Source organism: Syngnathus acus, chromosome 15 (genome assembly GCF_901709675.1).
Source record: "Syngnathus acus chromosome 15, fSynAcu1.2, whole genome shotgun sequence".
Classification (NCBI taxonomy): domain Eukaryota; kingdom Metazoa; phylum Chordata; class Actinopteri; order Syngnathiformes; family Syngnathidae; genus Syngnathus; species Syngnathus acus.
Window position 1 is genome coordinate 3,873,215 of NC_051100.1, and position 17,576 is coordinate 3,890,790.

At 42.9% G+C, this 17,576-nt stretch overlaps 2 protein-coding genes across 3 annotated transcripts; one reads left to right on the top strand and one right to left on the bottom strand.

Annotated features, from left to right (window-relative positions):
• Window positions 1–1,316: 1,316 nt before the first annotated feature.
• On the bottom strand, window positions 1,317–12,698 carry zgc:91976 (uncharacterized protein LOC492359 homolog). Its single transcript, XM_037271154.1, has 6 exons — window positions 12,559–12,698; window positions 4,736–5,522; window positions 4,494–4,611; window positions 4,224–4,377; window positions 3,664–3,830; window positions 1,317–3,579 (listed from the first exon to the last, which is right to left on the bottom strand). The coding sequence occupies exons 2-6, from the start codon at window positions 5,335–5,337 to the stop codon at window positions 3,403–3,405; spliced, it is 1,218 nt and encodes a 405-aa protein (XP_037127049.1). The 5' UTR covers window positions 5,338–5,522; window positions 12,559–12,698; the 3' UTR covers window positions 1,317–3,402.
• Window positions 11,846–17,331, top strand: LOC119134466 (multiple inositol polyphosphate phosphatase 1-like). Of its 2 annotated transcripts, none has more exons than XM_037271153.1 (6): window positions 11,846–11,991; window positions 14,143–14,925; window positions 15,716–15,910; window positions 15,980–16,077; window positions 16,461–16,591; window positions 16,695–17,331. In XM_037271153.1, the coding sequence occupies exons 2-6, from the start codon at window positions 14,292–14,294 to the stop codon at window positions 17,098–17,100; spliced, it is 1,464 nt and encodes a 487-aa protein (XP_037127048.1). In that variant the 5' UTR covers window positions 11,846–11,991; window positions 14,143–14,291; the 3' UTR covers window positions 17,101–17,331. The 2 variants fall into 2 exon arrangements, with proteins under 2 accessions (XP_037127048.1, XP_037127047.1); XM_037271152.1 differs by lacking the exon at window positions 11,846–11,991 and adding an exon at window positions 13,400–13,610.
• Window positions 17,332–17,576: the final 245 nt, after the last annotated feature.

The following is a 17,576-nucleotide window of genomic DNA, read 5'->3' on the forward strand; positions in this document are numbered from 1 at the left end:
ATTGATTGAAATTTAATCCCTAACCGTCTAATTTATTATGAGATATTTAAGCCTATCAAAGAAATAATTTAATTGAGCGCTTGTCACCGTGCACATTACAATGAATGACACTGTTCTGAATGCCAAAGCGCCCCCCCCAACAAAATTAAACCTGCCAAGGCTTCATAATAGAACCAGACAAGCTGGGAAATGAGAGCGGCCCTCAGCATTATGTGATGAAATAAGCTCCAAAAATCAAGGAAGAGGAGGAAAGAGGAAGAGTGCAGGACTAATGTGTGGGAGGTGCAGCACTCAGGGCTCTTTGGGGAGGGAGCTGCAAATTCTCCAGCGGGGCAAAGGGAAAGAAGGAGGCCGCACTGCATAAATAACATCACAAAAGTGGGGGGAAAAAAAAAAAAAACGTCTTTCCATTCCTTTCAGCAGCCATTCGGGGAAAACGTCCATTTATCAAGAGCTGAGGTCATGAACGGATTTCGTTTTGGTGGAATCAAGGGACAATCAAACAGCCACTTTGTATACAAGCAAACACTCGAGAGGGCACTGTGGGAATAATCCACAGAAAATGATGACGGAGGAGATTTTATAACCTTGTTGAACATTTCGTTTTATGAAAGGTTACTTTCTACATAAGGCCAACTGAGGTTCTCGGGTCAAATCCGGGTTTCCTGTGTGATTTGCATGTTCTCCCCCTGTGCTTGCTTGGCTTCTCTTCCACATTCCAAGAACATACGTACATGAGGCCCGTGAAGACTCATTTGTCCATTGGTGGGAATTGCAAAGGCTTATTTTGTGCCTCGTGATTGGCTGGCAAACAGTCAAGGTTGTGAGATCTAATTCATAAAATACAGAAGAAAAATGTAATTTACCATTGTCTACAGTGAATGCAGTCAATCTGTATTTAGGTGGATTCCCCAGCCACTTCTTTAGGAACACGAGCACATCTGAACCAAAAAAGGAAAACAAAATGAGTCAAATCACAACAGTAGCTAAAAATGTCACCAAAATGCAAAAGTTGTTTGCTCCTGTTGCTAAGCCACAGTCTCTGGCCCACGCCCACACACTTTCTATTTGAAAGTATAAAGATGACAAACATGAAAAATAAAAAGAAAAAAGATGGAAGGGGGGGGGGGGCTTCAGATGAAACCCCAGCGCAACATCTCAAGTGTACAATTCAAATAACAATTCAGAAAACAAAAAATAAGTTTACCTGAACTGATGCAACTCAACGTGGCCACCAGCTGGCTATTTCCAGAACTGCAATGACGTCTTTCTTTCAGCTTCAAAGCCAGAAAGAGTCCACTGAGAATGCAACGATATATAGTAAAACCTTTTTATTCAAGGGCGTCCCCATGTAGATTTATCGTATCTTACAAATATATGGCATATGCACAAAACGGGACAAACTGCGTGTACAGATGAACACAAGGATCATTAAAAACAAAATGACAGGAAAAAAAAAAAAAAGCTTGATTGGCAAACCGAAGAGACTAATGTCTTCTCCGCCTTTCATCAAACATTATTACAGTCCAATTTGGACAATTACTTCAGCCTAATCACTAAATGACTGCACATGAGGAACATGTTGTGCTCTTGTGGAGAACAAAGAGATGATAGGACAACGTCTGTAAAAACACTGCCAAGCTTTTTGAGCTATGTGCAAAGTCACAAAAAAAAGTCCCTTTGAAAAGCTCGATAGAAGAAGGAGCAAAAAAAGCATTTGTAGTTTAGCTGTAACGTATCAAGGCGTTGGAACTTGAAATTAAATAATCAGGTTTTTAGCCTTTGACTGTCAAGGGATCATTAAATCAGGACGTTTTTCACATTTGCTGTTCCGTTCACATTGCCATCTTGATGTCCCTTTCGCGATGCCTCACACGTGGATTGTTTTGTCAGTATTGTTTCGAGGACTAGAGTAAAAATCTCCAAATTTAAATGGGAAGAGCAGGAGAGGGGAACTTTTGATTTAAAAAGAGAATAAATAAAATATACTACACACAAAAATATCGGTAATTTTTGGCGCGTAGCAGATGACCCAACAATGGAGATTTTTGTTTTGTTTTCTAACAGTTCCTCTGAGGTAGGTTCCCCAGCTCTACACTGTGTATGAAGCACATTCAGAAGCATTTCAGTCACTGCTACTGTTCCACTCTGTAAACTACTTTAATCTTCTGCGAACATTCTCAAGTGATGCTTAAAAGGGGCACACGCAAACTGATATTTAGGGCAAATTTCAGCATGGCGAACACTCATTCATTGATTGTACTCAAAACAGAGACTCTCCACACTTTGCTTTTCCATCGACAAGGTGTGTGACAAGAGCAGTAAAATACACTTTCCGTATTAAGCAGTAAGCATGTGCCCCTCTTTAGCGCTGGTGTTGTTTGCTTCAAGACTTAACTCAATAAATGAAATGAGACGGACATTATAAAAACAATAATAACAGTCATATTTTCTGTCATCAAAGCGTGAATGAAAAGCGTCAATAAACACAAAGGCGGGACATAACAGTAATTTGGGGAAGCCCAATCTACGTAGCAGGAAGGCTGGCATTTGATATCTTTTGTTTTTTTTTTTTTGGTGTGGGGGGGCGGGGTTACATTCACGGGAACAAAATGGGACCCCTTGCGACTGCAATGTAGCCCAAGGTAGGCAAGACACGCGGTACTTGAAGTTGTTACACAATCAAGCAAGTAAAGGCACTGTGTTATTTTGTTATAGATCCTTAGGATATTTTGAAAAAAGTAAAAATTTTTAAGAAAACAAAACGATAATTTTTTTGGTGGATTTTTTTTCGAAAAATAAAATGCTTAGAAAAAATAGTTATTTGCACCTTTGACTCGTTTATATTACAAACACGGAAATTATTTTGAAAAAAACAAACGCAGGTGACATTAACTTAAATATAGTTGCTGTCCAACAAAAAAATAAGCAAATTTCTTAATTTAAAACAAAATTTGACTTTGTGGTGATTTTCTTTTTTTTTTTTTTTTTTAGAAAAAAGAAAAAGATGGATTTTTTTTAATTGGACAGCTATAATTGGGAAAGAGAAAAAGCCTGAAGACATTTAATATGATTTTGTGCAGAGTCCAAGAGGGGGCGAACGACTCTTTAGATACGTTAATATTACAGAGATTATTTTTTTTAAAAGGCTATAAATTCTAACGTGACACACAAAAAGAATGAAATATTGGAAGAAAGAAAAAGAAACGAGACTACCTGCAGAGAACGACAACAGAAATAAAAACAAAGGAGGGGACAGGGACAGGAGAACTAACAGAGGGATCACCTGCTTTTAGAGGGAGGAGGGGAAGGACTGCGCTACATCAAAGCAGTACGTTCCTCCTTTCAAAAAAACAAAAACAGCACTTTTGGAATTCACAGTCCTGCCTGTCGTGACGAGCGTCACTGGACGTCCAGCCGGGTGTACACGACGCCGCGGTTCCACTGCACGGTCCGTACCCACGGCGGCAACTGGTAGGAGCGGGGCACGATGCCGCTGACGTTCTCCTCCAAGTACTGGAAGGGCCGGTACCACCACACCCGCGAGAAAAAGTTACTCTGCGACGTCTCTTTCAGCGACTGGCAACCACAAAACATGGAGGACGGGTAAGATTTTTGTTTTTTAAACATAAAAAAAAGGTCAGGACAGAAATCCCGGCCCACCTGCTGGTTCGCCATGGTGTGGTACCACCAGAAGAGGCGTGTAGTGATGAAGTAGGCCACCACCACATCCACAGTGTAGTGGTCATGCGCCAGAAGGATGCAGAAGACTCCCACGGCGCTCAAGGTCCAGCAGAACCAGTGGTACCACCAGAACCGTCTGGGGGAATCTGCCCAACAAACATAGTGGTAAAAAAAACTCTCTCTCTTTAAAAGAACAATAATCCAGTTGTTATTTCCGCCACCAGAGGTCGCCGTTGCATCAGTGAGGCAATCTCACTCAACCGGCCAGTGTGAGAACTAAAATATCAGATGATAAAAACTTGCGCAAGTTCACTCCAAGCAAGTCTAAAGCAGCCAACGTGGTGAGGAACAGAAAATAGTGTTACGCAATTTTTTTTCTTTACATGAAGCTAACGTGGCACGTTAGCGGTTAGTCAAATATGTGCAGTCAGTTTCCTGTGTGACTCCATTTCATGACACATTTAGAGAAGTGTGACTTTTTGGGACTTTCAGTCACGCACTTCATAACTAACATTTTCAGCTGGAGCATCTCCACTTACACTCCTTGATGAAGAGGTATGTTAGCGTTAGCATGACCGTGTGACCGCTGTACAGGTAATCTCCGCACATGGTGTGGGAGCCCGTGATGGAGAGGCCTCCGCCGGCAATCATCTTCATCACTCTCCTCATCTGTGCTTCCCAGTCTCCCATAAGCTGAAAGAGGCACAGTTAATCATCACAACCAATGTCTACGTTGATGATTTTGCAGACAGACTCACGGGCTTTGTCCCTCCCTTGAGGCAAATCATGGATTGTTGTGTGTATCGTACCTTGGGAGAGCATTTGAAGTGCATCCCGGGGACGGGCAGAGTGGTGATGTACATGGTGATGCACCGATACAAATACAGTGTACCCACGATGAAAAAGAAGCGCCTGCCTATGATTGACCTGGGGAAACAAAAAAGTTATAAATTTCATCTCTAGCGAGAAACATTTTTGCTCTGTTTAAGGATATGACAATTAACTGGTAGTTAGCTGGGTTCCCCCATCCCCAAAAGAGTCAAACTCGTACCTGTGCTTGAGGACAGCCCACTGGACGAGCCACAGCGCCACCAGCAGCATGCCGTTAATTTCGCAGATGGAGAAGGCCCATTCGACCCTGTTGAACAGGTCAAAAAACTTGTCGGGCAGCGGCGGGGTGTGCTCTTTGGGCGGCACCCTCTCGTGGACCACCGAGATCACGATGGTGGTGGTGACGAAGCACACCACGGCGTAGACGAACGCCACGCCCGTCTTGCCCCACTCGGGCGGGAAGGACGTGCGCGAGGCCTCCATCGGAGGGATGGGGATGTGCACCATCTCCGCTGTCCGCAAGGCGCCGTTCCTCTGCGCTTCCGCCGTCCCGTTGGGCAGTCCGCCGGCGTGGCCGTTGGCGTGGCCGTTCCTGTGCGCTTCCATGTGGGTCTCGAACCGCAGTGTCTCCAGGCGCTCCAGCAGACGCTGCCCGCCGTCCGACGACACCAGCAGGACCGGCAGCGCGCGGAAGTCGGAATGCGTGAGCCGCAGGAGGGCGGCGCCGTCCGGCCGGCCGAGCGCGTCGATGTACTCCGGCATGCCTTCTTTGCTCAGCCAGTCTGCCACATCCTCGGCGGACCACGCCGCTACCTTGGTCATCTCGGCACGTGCTGGGACGGCAGGCGAAGGGACGGGAGAGGTTCGGCGCTCTTAAAGGGCAGTTTTAAGTCCACACCAGATCCGGTGCATGGTGTTTAAGGAGCATCGAATGTCGGGGGCACCCGGAGGGACCCCTCGTTGTCACGATCAACGGGAAGTCCTGGTTGCTTTTGCTGTCGCACCACCTGTCGAAGCAGATAAATGCTTTAATTTTTAATCTCTTCCTTTGATAACGAGACCACTTTTAATGTGCAACTTTGTTCACGAAAGGTGACTCTTGACCACAAATCTACAATCTTCGCAAAAAAGAGCATACTTCAAAATTGTGCGTAACACAGTGAACTCGACATAACCCAAGTTCTGCTATTTGACCTTTCTTTTTATTATTCATGTGTGACTCATTATAAAACTTCGGGGATTTTTTTTTTTTTTTTTTTGCATCTCCGCACAGTCATGTGGCTATAACGATGAAGGAAAAAAACACATTCGAACAGCAAAGGCCATATTGTATTAAAAGTGGTAAACTGAGATTACCCACAGGCCTAAAAAAAATATTCATCTTTTCACTCCCATTGTAAATGATAAGATGATAAAATCTAACTTTGACATCTACCATTTGCATTATCATCATATGGGGCGTTTTGTTTACAGAGCGCATTATCCGCGACGGACACGAGGTGGTCCGGCTAGAGGTCGAGGATTTGGAGGTCGCTCAGACAGGAGGGAAATGAGAGGATGGGGATGGGGGGGGGGGGAACCCATAAATCAAAGAGAAGGTCCACGCCCCTGGAAAGTCTCTGTTAGCTCATTTCACATCCCAACAAAACCTCACTGGACAAGCGAAAGCTGGAAGGGGCCACCTGTCATCGTACTTCTTCCGACCGAGATATGGAAAACAACTAAGGAGCGTGTGACTCGGACGTGTGGTTAACCCAAGGGAGGCGGGTCTAAAAAAAAACTTTGCAGAGAATCGTCCTGGCCGTGTGACAGGCCAGCTGCAACACTTTGCAGCGATAAAGACAAAGAACACTTAGACCGATCTGAGATTAGCTGTCAATGACTCAGCGGTGTGCCGAGGACCTTTGGTCCGTGAATCGGCTTACGGCTGGAGAGCTGAGGAAATAAGCTCACCTCGACTGTACTGGAGACAGGAAATATACGATAATCCCAAAAGGAGGAGGGAGGGGTGGGGTCACGAATTCTGGAACATGTTTGTGCGGACACATCAATCATCAGTGTGAAAGTAGAAGCCATTTTGTGTTGGTTGAAGAATCAAACGGGAGAACACAAAGGTGAATAGTGGTCAGAGGGGGTTTTCAATTTTTTTTTGTAATTTGTATTTTTTCGAGCCACATGACAGGTCATGGCGGTTTAAAACGCAACAGCAAAATCAAGGTGAACTTTGTTTGAGTCATATCGTAGCTCTCACGGAGCAGCACATTGTTATCGGCGACTGAAGATGATAAAAAGGAAAACGTGGCGCAAAAGCAGATTTGACAAGGTTTACCTGCTCCTTATTTCATAATCCTACATTTCTTTAGAATGCATTTGCAGTCGTGTTGTGTTTTTTTGCCGGATTGGCAGCAGCACAATAATAGTTGAATTTGTCATCGTGACAATCTCAACAGTAGTTGTACTTTCACTTTTCCTTTAAAATCTCCTTTTCTGTTGCCAAAGGTAAAAAAAAAATATTCAAATTTCAAATTATTGACTGATTTATTAGTCTAGATGAGGTGGTGTCAATTTTTCAAAAACATTGTCAAGAATGCAGCAAACACCAACTCGCCAGACATCTGCGAGTCAACCAAAAACAAAATCAGCACTCCCTCGGCATGTGTTACATTTTTTTTCCTCCACAAAATTCAGTGGGGGCCGAGTTGAACGAGAGGCTGGCTGGGGGGGGGTGGGCCCACGTGACGTGACCAGAAACGATCCCACCCAGGGGGACAATACGTCAAGCTGACACAAACATAAACACGCCATCTGCAGCTCATCTTTATGAAGCTCCGAGTGGAAGCAAATGAGTCATTTTGCTTTGAAAAGGTCTTGGCAGGGTAGAAGAGAATCGAGATTGCCTTTTGTGTCATGCAACTGAAATACGGCCGAGTATGAAGGCGCATTGAGCATCTTCGCCCCTCACAAATATTGTACCGAGGACACGCCGGCTAATTATGTATTTCCATGTTGGCGAGTCTGCAAGGCGATTGGTCGAAATTGTTTTATGACGGAAGGCAACGTTTTTGTTTTTTTGTTTTTAGGCGTAACATTTTCATTTCCTGTGCGAGACCTGCCCTGAAAACTGAACAAAACGTTCCAGTGCAGATCATGTCTGACATGACATTGTTTTGAAAACAACTTCTTTCATCTTCTCTGTTCTCGACTTGTCAACGCTTTCATTTTTGCTTCTCTTTTTTCCCTGGCCCTTTCCTTCTGTCTCCTCCTCCTAGTTTGAGCCTGAGCCTGCGCCGCCTACTCCTGGAGCTCCTCCAGCTCCCAATTTGGGGCTCAACAGTTGCTTCCTGGAATATGTCTGATTTGTTTTTCTTCCTGCCTTCAATGAAGAAACAAACAAAAGAGTTGCATGTTGTGATCTGCTAGCCAGTCAAATAAAAACCCAAAACTGATTTTGACAGTGATGCTTTGGTGGCTAAAAGGTATCCAAACGTTAGCAGAACAAGATGTTTCTCAAATGTTCCTATATCAAATAAAACAAATATCTTACAAATTACTTTTCTTTCCCTAAAAAAAAAAAAGAACTGAAATCTTTGTTTGGAAAAGTAATGACCGCAATCACTGTAAACCTCTTGTGAAAAAAAAAAAAAAAAGTATTTGCCCACATTTCAGGGAGTGTTTTGTTCGACATTGTCCAACGGGTGTGGAACTTTGATTGAGGACATTCTTTTTCCTGCCAAAGAATGGTATCCCATTACAGGATATTTACCTTGTGGAATAAAAGCTAACTAAATACTCCCACCTGTATCCCTTTACACATGAAACACACACTCAACTAGCTCAATATCACACAAGTACACTTGGTCAAATAGAAATATATATGTGGAGATTTCACTTTGGATCTGTTAGGGAACTAAAAAACTAAACATAAAAATATATAGTGTTTCTTTTTTTATTATTTGGACTTGCCGGGAAATGAATGCTTTCGTAAAACCTACTCTTACTATCAAAGATGACAACAATCCAACGGTAGGTGACAAAAGTCCAACCAAATTCCTGCTGTTTACCGAATAAACCACTGCAGAACTTCGTAACCCGATGTGCTAGCTCTGCAAATGATGCCTTAAATGAAAGATAAAGTGCTGTAGATTCAATCAGCAAAAAAAAAAAAAAGGGTGTGACAAAAATGTGGGCAGATTTAGCAGCTAATGTGATGTTGCTGACAACCCCACACCCACATGCTGTTAAAAAGGGGACAAGGTGCTCTCCAGCATGCTATATTTATCCACACAGGCCTTTTCTATTGATCCGTGTGGGCAAACGACTTCTCAAACCCAAGAAAATTGGCAATCATCGCCGCCTGATTAACCTCTACAGAAATCAAATTTGAAAACAACACGGCACATGTTGCCATGTCCTCATGATGGACAGATCAATGTTCAGGTATGATTTATGAGATGTTGGATGCAACACGTCAAGCATCATTTGTTAATAAAAGCAGCAAGCAAAAGCACCACCTGCCACTCGGAGAACAACTTCTGCGATTGGCTAGCAAGTAACAATATCGACCGGTGAGCCAGAAATTCTGGATTCATTGCATATCATACGCACAATGACTAGCGGCTAAAACCAGAAGGCCAATCAACCGTGACAAAGAAGCAAATACACGTCATCTTCTAGAGCTTAGCAACAACTTGAAGCGAAGTGGCCATAAAACGACAGTGACTCCAGCGGAAGCCTCTGGAACCATTGCTAACCGCTCATAAGAAAGCCTCCTGTGGTTTTAGAAGCTCCTGATTAGGATGTCAGGCCTGTTTGGCCTCGGGGGGGGGGGGGGGAAGCGACACAAGTTGCAGATTGTCTCGGTTTGGTTGCGCCCGGCACACTGTGGGACTTGTTGTCAACAGGAAGCCATTAAGCGTGCTTTTAGCCCATCTTTGTATTTCATCGGCAATGTCTGCGCGGTGGCTTTAAAGTGAGCAATTAGACTTATTATCAACGCTGATGAATTATTCATAGTGACGGGGGGAATAGAATGTTGATCGTTTCTCGTATGATGAACCCTTTCATGACTGAAATCGAATCGCCATCGTGGAGTTGGACGATTTTGAGTTTATGTGGATGATCACTTTGAAGCCATATGTAACATTTTCACAAACTTGCCGTTGGGTCGGCGATGCTTTACGTTGTTTTTCCGACATGGCAACACGAGATTCGCTTCCTTAGAGGAACCAGACGTGTACTTTTGTGAAACTCTGCCTGATAAACTCTTTAAAAATAGCCCATAAAATGAAACTTAATGACATTTTATAGATGTGGCCAGCAAATGGCCCGATCGTGATTTTACAAAGTGCCAATGGTTTTGTGAGTGTGTGGAAAAAGTAGAAACTGGCATCGAGTTGTTTTTGGCCCAATGTGTAACAGATCGGCACACTCAGTGATGTTACGCAATTGTAGGTGGGGAGGAAGAGGGAAAAGTAAAACAGCATACCAATGTGATTTTCATCAACTCACATTTTGGAATGTGTTCAAATCTCAAAAGTAGGACAATGGCGAACAGTAACCGGAGACAAACTGATCCATTTTGAGATATGCTGGAGGAATGCAGAGGTGGTAGAGGAGACAATAAAGACTATAAACATACGACTTCAAGTCGCAACAGGAGGATCCCTTCATTTCAGGAAAGAAAGTCGTGTCTTGTTATTCCTTTCAACAACTCCACTCGGCAGCCATTTGTAATTCCTCTGCACACAAAAAAATGCTGACCTTGTTGCAGCCTTTTTCCTCAAGTACACAAAATTAGGTTCAAGGCAGCTTTACTAACCTAGAATTCCAAAATGCAATTGTAGGCCACAGGAAACTGGGACGTCATGTGAGCGAGAGGAAAACTTCATGCGTTTCTAAATATGGCACAAATTCCTAAGCCAGTTTGTGTTGTGGTTCTTTGGGGGTGGGAAACAAAATGATCAATCTCTAAATCGTCCAATTTTGGGTGACTAGACTATTTTTGTTAACTGCCCGCCGTTTGCGTCTTCCGGTAACAACGTTCCAGAGGAGAGAATATTCTTTCGAGTCGAGGCTGGAATGTTTGCACAATTCTTTTCAATTGGGTAATCAAACAATCACTGCCTGAGGGGCAAAAAATTATAAAAATGTGTCATGGTTGAACTAGTCACATACGGGCATGCTTCCAGCATGAAAACAATTTGTGAACAGCAAAATTGTCAGCTTCTACTAATTGCAACATGCCTTTTACTCTCAAACAACTTTTTTCTTTTTTTAAATCTGCATTTGCACACAATTTTTTTGTGAGCGTTTGTACAGTTGATGCCAACTTTGCCGCCAGTTTTTTTGTGTTTCAAGCAGTCAGTCAGATGATAAACAATAACACGCAAACGGAAGAGGAAACCTCAAGTAACAGAAAATCTTCTTCCATGCCAACAATTGTTGAGTGCTGATGACTGTTTGTCAAATGATGTAAATGAAGATTTGCCATTTCCCCACTGCTGAGTCATCATCAGACACCCCGACAGAAAAGTCATTGTTTCCACCAGAGGGGGGGCGGGTTGGGGGGGGAGTAAACGGTCGTGCCTTCCCTGCTTGCGGACAGTCGGGTAAGTCTTCGCTTTGGCGGTGACACATCCTGGCAACAATAAATCCCTTTGACTCAACATCTACATTGGCCCGCGGACTTAAACAACTGCAGGGCACTGTTAGTGTGCAGCCTGAGAAAAGTTACTTTCTCACCACATATGCAAACAAAAATACAGAAAAAAAATATCAATGAATTACAACAGAGACTAAGCACGATATTGTCAGCCAGGAACTGTCAGATGCTCAAGGCATTGTGAGCAAAGCTGCTACAAGTCTCATGCATGAAGCTCAGGATCTCGATGTTCTCGCTGATCATATGCACATATTGAAGGGGGAAAAACTGACAGACGCGAATCCTGAACCTTTTACGACAAACATCAGGTGGATTAACGTCCTATTAAAGAGATACTTTTTCAAATCTATACAATATTCTCTTACATATTTTTCCATGATTCTGTCACATGGTGTAAACTGATCGATTCTCGCACCCGAGCCAGGTTTTTTTTTTTGTTCTGTGTCAAATCTTTCAAAAAGACCTTTGAATTATTTGAGAAGTCAGCTAGAAAATTGGTGCATTTTCACTTCTTCTACAGAGTCAGAGCAAAATGACATATCGCTGGAAATGTCTTGTAAATCAATTAAATTTGGAATTTTTCCACACATGTCCATATAGAGCACTGTTCGTCATCACGTTTGATTAATATCAAGTGGCCCCGTCCTGTTCCACCAGAACCAGACAAACGAGTCTCTGCCACCGTGTAAAACGGACTTGATGTTATTATAACAACTTGAAGTTAATATTTACCAAGAGGCGAGCCTCGGTGCGGGTGTTTCGCTGTCTTCGTGAAACGTTAGCTGACACACCTGTGACATACTTCGGTGCTCACGGTAAGTTCATATAAACATGCTAAAAAAGAATGTACACTCGTGTTTGGAGGCCGACGGTGAGGATGTGTTGTGGGGCTTAAGAGCTTAGGAGACTGGAAAACCTAAAATAGACGAATGGAGGGGGAGGCTTGGCTGGTTTAGCTAGCTCGCTGGGTTAGCCAACATCACACAAGACGCTCGGCTCGGAACCGTTAGACTACATTCGTAAAAGTGGAAAACACTACGCAGCGACGGTTTTCCACGCTCCAACAGCAAAAGGGGATATGGCACATCGGTCACACTAATTCGGCGTCATCGTCAGTGCATGGTGCCAAGTGACAATATAAATGTTAGGTTATAACACAAGGCCAGAGAGCAGCATAAGTTAGTCGTAATTACACAGAGCAAACGTGTGTATGACATATTAACGACAGCGGCGCGGATTTTTCTAAACTCATGCGGGGACAGTTACACCGGCGCTACGGTGGGTCGTTGGTTGACTGAATCATCACGCATGGGTGAGGCGATTTCGCCCAAACTGCCTACGACGTTTGAAAACATCATTCAACGTAAAAATCGTGACATTACCTTGCCTTTGAATCTTTGAAACGGTCCTTTTCAAAGTGGTGACGACCACTGGATGTCGTGTACTCGAGTCACCCTGTTAAATCTGACTGGCGGACTATTCCTGAGTAGGCGCTCATCAACAGTACTAAGAAGTAGGGAGTCCTTCGGTGTCGTCACGTTTGTTGCATTTGGGTGCTCCCGGAAAATGTGGTGTTTTTGTTAAACTCATCCATCCGCCAAGGAATAACACTGTATTCCCTTGCTATTTCGAGGTGTCGAAACACCCTCGACTTCTCAAATGATAATTTCAGTATATTCTAGTGTTTGTTTCAATAAAATAAAAGAAATTGCAACGCGCTAACTCATTGGGCAAATGAGTCTTCAAATGTCGGATCCCATAAGACGTAAGTGAACACAGCAACAGTGCGAACCAAGCAGAGAATGCAGAGCTGGAGTTGGATCTGTTTTGAGGATTCTTGCAGCCATCTGTTGGCCAAAAATGTAGCTTACATTAGACTCTCAAAAAAAATGAAGCCATTTGGGTTGAAGAAAACAACAAAAATAGACATCGTTTATCAGAGGTTATAAATTTCGAGATCCTTAATGTAATAGAGCCATGCATCAATGACAATTTGAAATAATTCAAATTTAGCTTCACTCCGTGTAATGCAAATTTCGACTATTCATGTGATTGTAAAATATAAAAAAAATTGTAAAATATAAAATGCATCATTTGCAAAACTGATGATTTTACAGAGGAGAAAAAAGGAGCATACGGGATTTTTCTGAATAAAATGTAAAGATGGGACGAGATCTCGCACTACTCGATCTCGCGAGATTAGGATTCCCCGTCCTTCCGCAGCACCACGCTATTTAGCATACACAATATATCTCGCGAGTCAAGATGGGCTCGCTATTTATTTAATGTTTGACAATTTAATAGGAAAGTATTTACATTTCGTTCAACCATCCAGTAAGAGGAAAGAAGTGTCTCTCCAGTTACATTTTCTTACAGGCTGCTCGTGCTCAACAACTACCCGGTTCTTGCTGCACGGGGAATTGGAACCAGTCAGGTCAGTCCTATCTCGACTCAAACCTTGACAAAAAACACGTTTTACATTCTGAACTGCATATTTATGCCACCAAGAAAGGTGTTACGATATGGCACCCGCATCAACTTTAGACTAGTGCAGCGATTGTCGACCGCTGGTTCGCGGCCCTCTAGTGGTCCGTAGTGGTTTTGCAGTTGTTCCACAAAATTGGAAATGGAAAATATTTAAATTTTAAAAAAATAAAAATGTATTTATTTTACAGCTAATTTTGTGAATTATTTGCCCATCCAAATGTAGTTTAGATTCCCAAAATAGATGCAGAATGTTGCAAAATGAAATATTATTCTGCCAAAGCAGTTGCTTCTTGGTATTAATGGTGGACCATTGGAAAACAACAGTTGAAAACCCCTTGACGAGTAGTTACCATCCGGATTTGAAATGTAAACGAGGCCATGTGGTATTATATTTACTTCCAGTTGAATGACATTGTTGTCCATAAACTGATCTTGGTGACTAAGTTTTAAAACAATCTTGATAACTATTTGTGTTCCAGATCCAAAATTGAGCCCTGAAGCACGTAACACAACCAGTTACTGGAAATCCAGACAAAGTCTGTCACGTGGATGTGACAGCTAATAAGCAATCCAAAGTCCATGTCATAGCTTTGCGCAAGTCTTCAAGGCAACGTGTTATTTTTTTTTAATGTCTTTTAAACAAACTCTTGGACAGGACAGGACTCTTTTTGGACGAGGCCGAATCATGCAGATCAGCGTTTGGAGTATCCTCATTGTTTACTCGCTTGCTCTTCTTGGCTATTACAGCTGTTTCTTCAACAAATCCCGTCCAAGTATACCAAAGATTGCCAAATACTTTGGCACAAAAGGACGCTATGAGGAAGTGAACCCCTATCTTTTGGACGATATCCTGGCTGTCAACACATCCATCCTGCAGCCTCCCTTTCCAAAATGCCGTCCCGTTCATCTGACCGCTATTATAAGACACGGCACGAGAAACCCGACAAGCCCGATCTTCAAGGAAATGCAAAAGCTTTACAAGGCGGTCAAAAGTGCCACGCCCGACAAAGAGAGCTGGGTGTGTGATATCCAGACTCGATGGAAGATGTGGTATCCCGAGGACACGGACGGTCGGTTGACCCAGAAAGGCGTGGATGATCACAAACATCTGGCAGTCAGGCTGTCCAAGCTGTTCCCCACAGTGCTCTCGGAGGAGAACCTTCGCGGGGGATTTGTGAAGTTTATAAGCAGTTCTAAGCACAGGTGCATCAACAGCACTTTGGCCTTCATGGCCGGACTGACAGAGCTGTGGGATATTCCAGGTACTCAACTCTCTTGAAGAAAAAGTAATACATAAATGTTTTCTTTTCTTTTTTTTTTTTATCTTAAACTATACAAAAGTTATTTTACATCAATATTTAGCAGTCACATGGTCCACATGCTTGTGTTAGGTAAATAGGAGGAGCACGATTGAAATCTCTCCTGCCGGTATGCTGCAATTGTAATCTCGTGATCGCACATGCCGTACGTGACATTTTGTCGTGTTTTTACACCATCCAAAACTATAAATGATTTGTATTTTTTTATGGAAATGTACAAATTAGGAAAGGTGTCATGTCGCGTTATTTATTTTTCAATTACATATGTATGCGCTAGAAGGGTTTGTCATTTAAATATTTACTCTACTGTATTAGCATAGGTGCTGCTATATTTATGAGTCTACATCGCTTCCTGAGTTGTGCATGAATTCAGGTTATATTATCGTAGATCTGTTGCATATTCGTGGGCAAAAATGTAGGACAAAGAAACAAGATAGTAAGACACATTAATCAATATTTATAACCTTTGCTTTCTCCTCGGGATATAACAGAAATCAATAAATAAGCTTAAGTAAATGTTGAGATGTAACGACAGAAGGAAAAGAAACTTGTCACATTTTCTACTGCAAAGCTAAGCGGAACATTGCTTAGTAATAAATGACAAGTCAAAGAAAAATCAAAACAGCCACGGTTAGCCTTTTGATTCGAACTATTGTGCAACTTTTTTTTTCCCCCCTAAAGAAACGTTGCTCATGCTTACGGCTAACTGCTCGCTTCCCTGTAATCATCCCAGATCAGACGTTTGACTACGAGGTGAACGACGCACTCATGAAGTACTTCAATCTCTGCCCCAAGTTTCTGAAGGAGGTTGTCAACAACCCTTTAGCCCTATCGGAGGTGGACGAGTTCAAAAAGGGGCCGGAGATGAGGAGGGTCCGGGAGAAGATAGCGAACCAACTCAGAGTCCCCGCCAAGAACATCACAGCCGGTCAGTGGTTTGATTTCAGGTTAAAGATGTTCAGAGTTTTCACGGCTGGCTCATCTCATTTCTTCGCAGACATGGCCGACGCCGCAATGAACCTTTGTGCTTATGAGTTGGCCATCAAGAGCATCAACTCTCCCTGGTGTCAGAGCTTGGATGAGGATGACGCAATGGTATGGCGCTATAATATTCCGTTGCTGCACCATATTGGAGATCGGATGACGGTGGACTCCTACTTTTGAAAGTTGAGCACCATTTTTCTGGAGGAACTAATGTAAATGAAGTAAGGTTTTACATTGCCAGCAGTGCAGTTAGCTAGCTAGCTAAAATAGCTTTCAATTTTCAGCGGGGGCAAGGCGGACTGAGGGTCTCATCAGCTTGAGCTTCCAGTGAAATTATTGGCCCACTAAAACGACAATTTCATTATCAGCTTTGTTAACACAAGCCGCCATTATTCACATCACAAAAGATGTTTTTGCGTCGAAGCTGAAGTTCAAGCTCGGGTAGCTTCGTAGACTTAACGTAAACGACTTGACATCATGTTTTGCGTCAACAGATTGTGGAGTATGCGAATGACTTGAGGCAATTCTGGAAGAGAGGCTACGGTCATGAAATTAACAGAAAGTCCAGCTGTATTCTTTTCCATGATGTCGTCAGTCGCCTGGACAAAGCAGTCAGCGAAATGAAGTAAGTCAAATCTCAGTCGACAGACGCGAGTATCTTTCAAAGTAGAGAGGCTAAAGTGGTGCCTTGACTTGGCAATTTAAATGTATAATTCAAAACAATTTAGGTCCGGCCAGCAGGTGACCGAAGTCGTGACCATCCAAATAGGCCACGGGGAGACACTTCTTCCACTGTACACCCTCCTGGGCTTTTTCAAGAACGACGAACCCCTGCTGGCGTCAAACTACGACTCACAGCGCCAACGCTCTTTCCGGACTAGCCTCGTGCTACCGTACGCGGCTAACCTGGTGCTAGCGCTGTACGACTGCGGAGGAGGAGACTTTAGATTGCAGCCGCTAATCAATGAGCAACCGGCGAGGTTCCCTGGTTTGACTGAGAATCAGCAGGCGTCCATGCCGCTCTATAAAGACGTCAAAGAACACTACAAGGAACTGATCCAAGGCTGCGACTTTGAGACGGAGTGTGAACTTTTTGGTAGACCTAATCGATATTTAATTAAGGAGGGCTTGTAGTTGCTACAAACGCCTAAAAAATACAAGCTTGCAACACGTGTAAAATAAATCAATATATAGACCAAAAATGTTCAATTTTAATGTATAAAGTGTCAACTTTTTTTTTTACTTAGTGTAGTTACAAAAGGATCAAATAAACGAATAGGGATGAACGGTAATAAGAATCACATACGTCAACCAATACAACTGTGCCTTGAGATTAATTTAATTTGTTACATAAAAAATATTCTGATGTACTGTAGTTTGTACTAATGCTGCAAACCAATTCATGGTGCTGTTCCTTTTGGTGTGCCTGCCTTTGCCACTATGAGGCAGTAAATACTCTTCACCACGGTGATTACATTATCTCTTTATTTGAACCAAGGAATATCCCACAAGCTTCATGTTCCTAAATTGAAAGCAACACTTCTGTAAAATATGACACTTTGCTCAAATGTACACATTTGTCTGAGGCGTCAATAATGAAGTAGTTCACC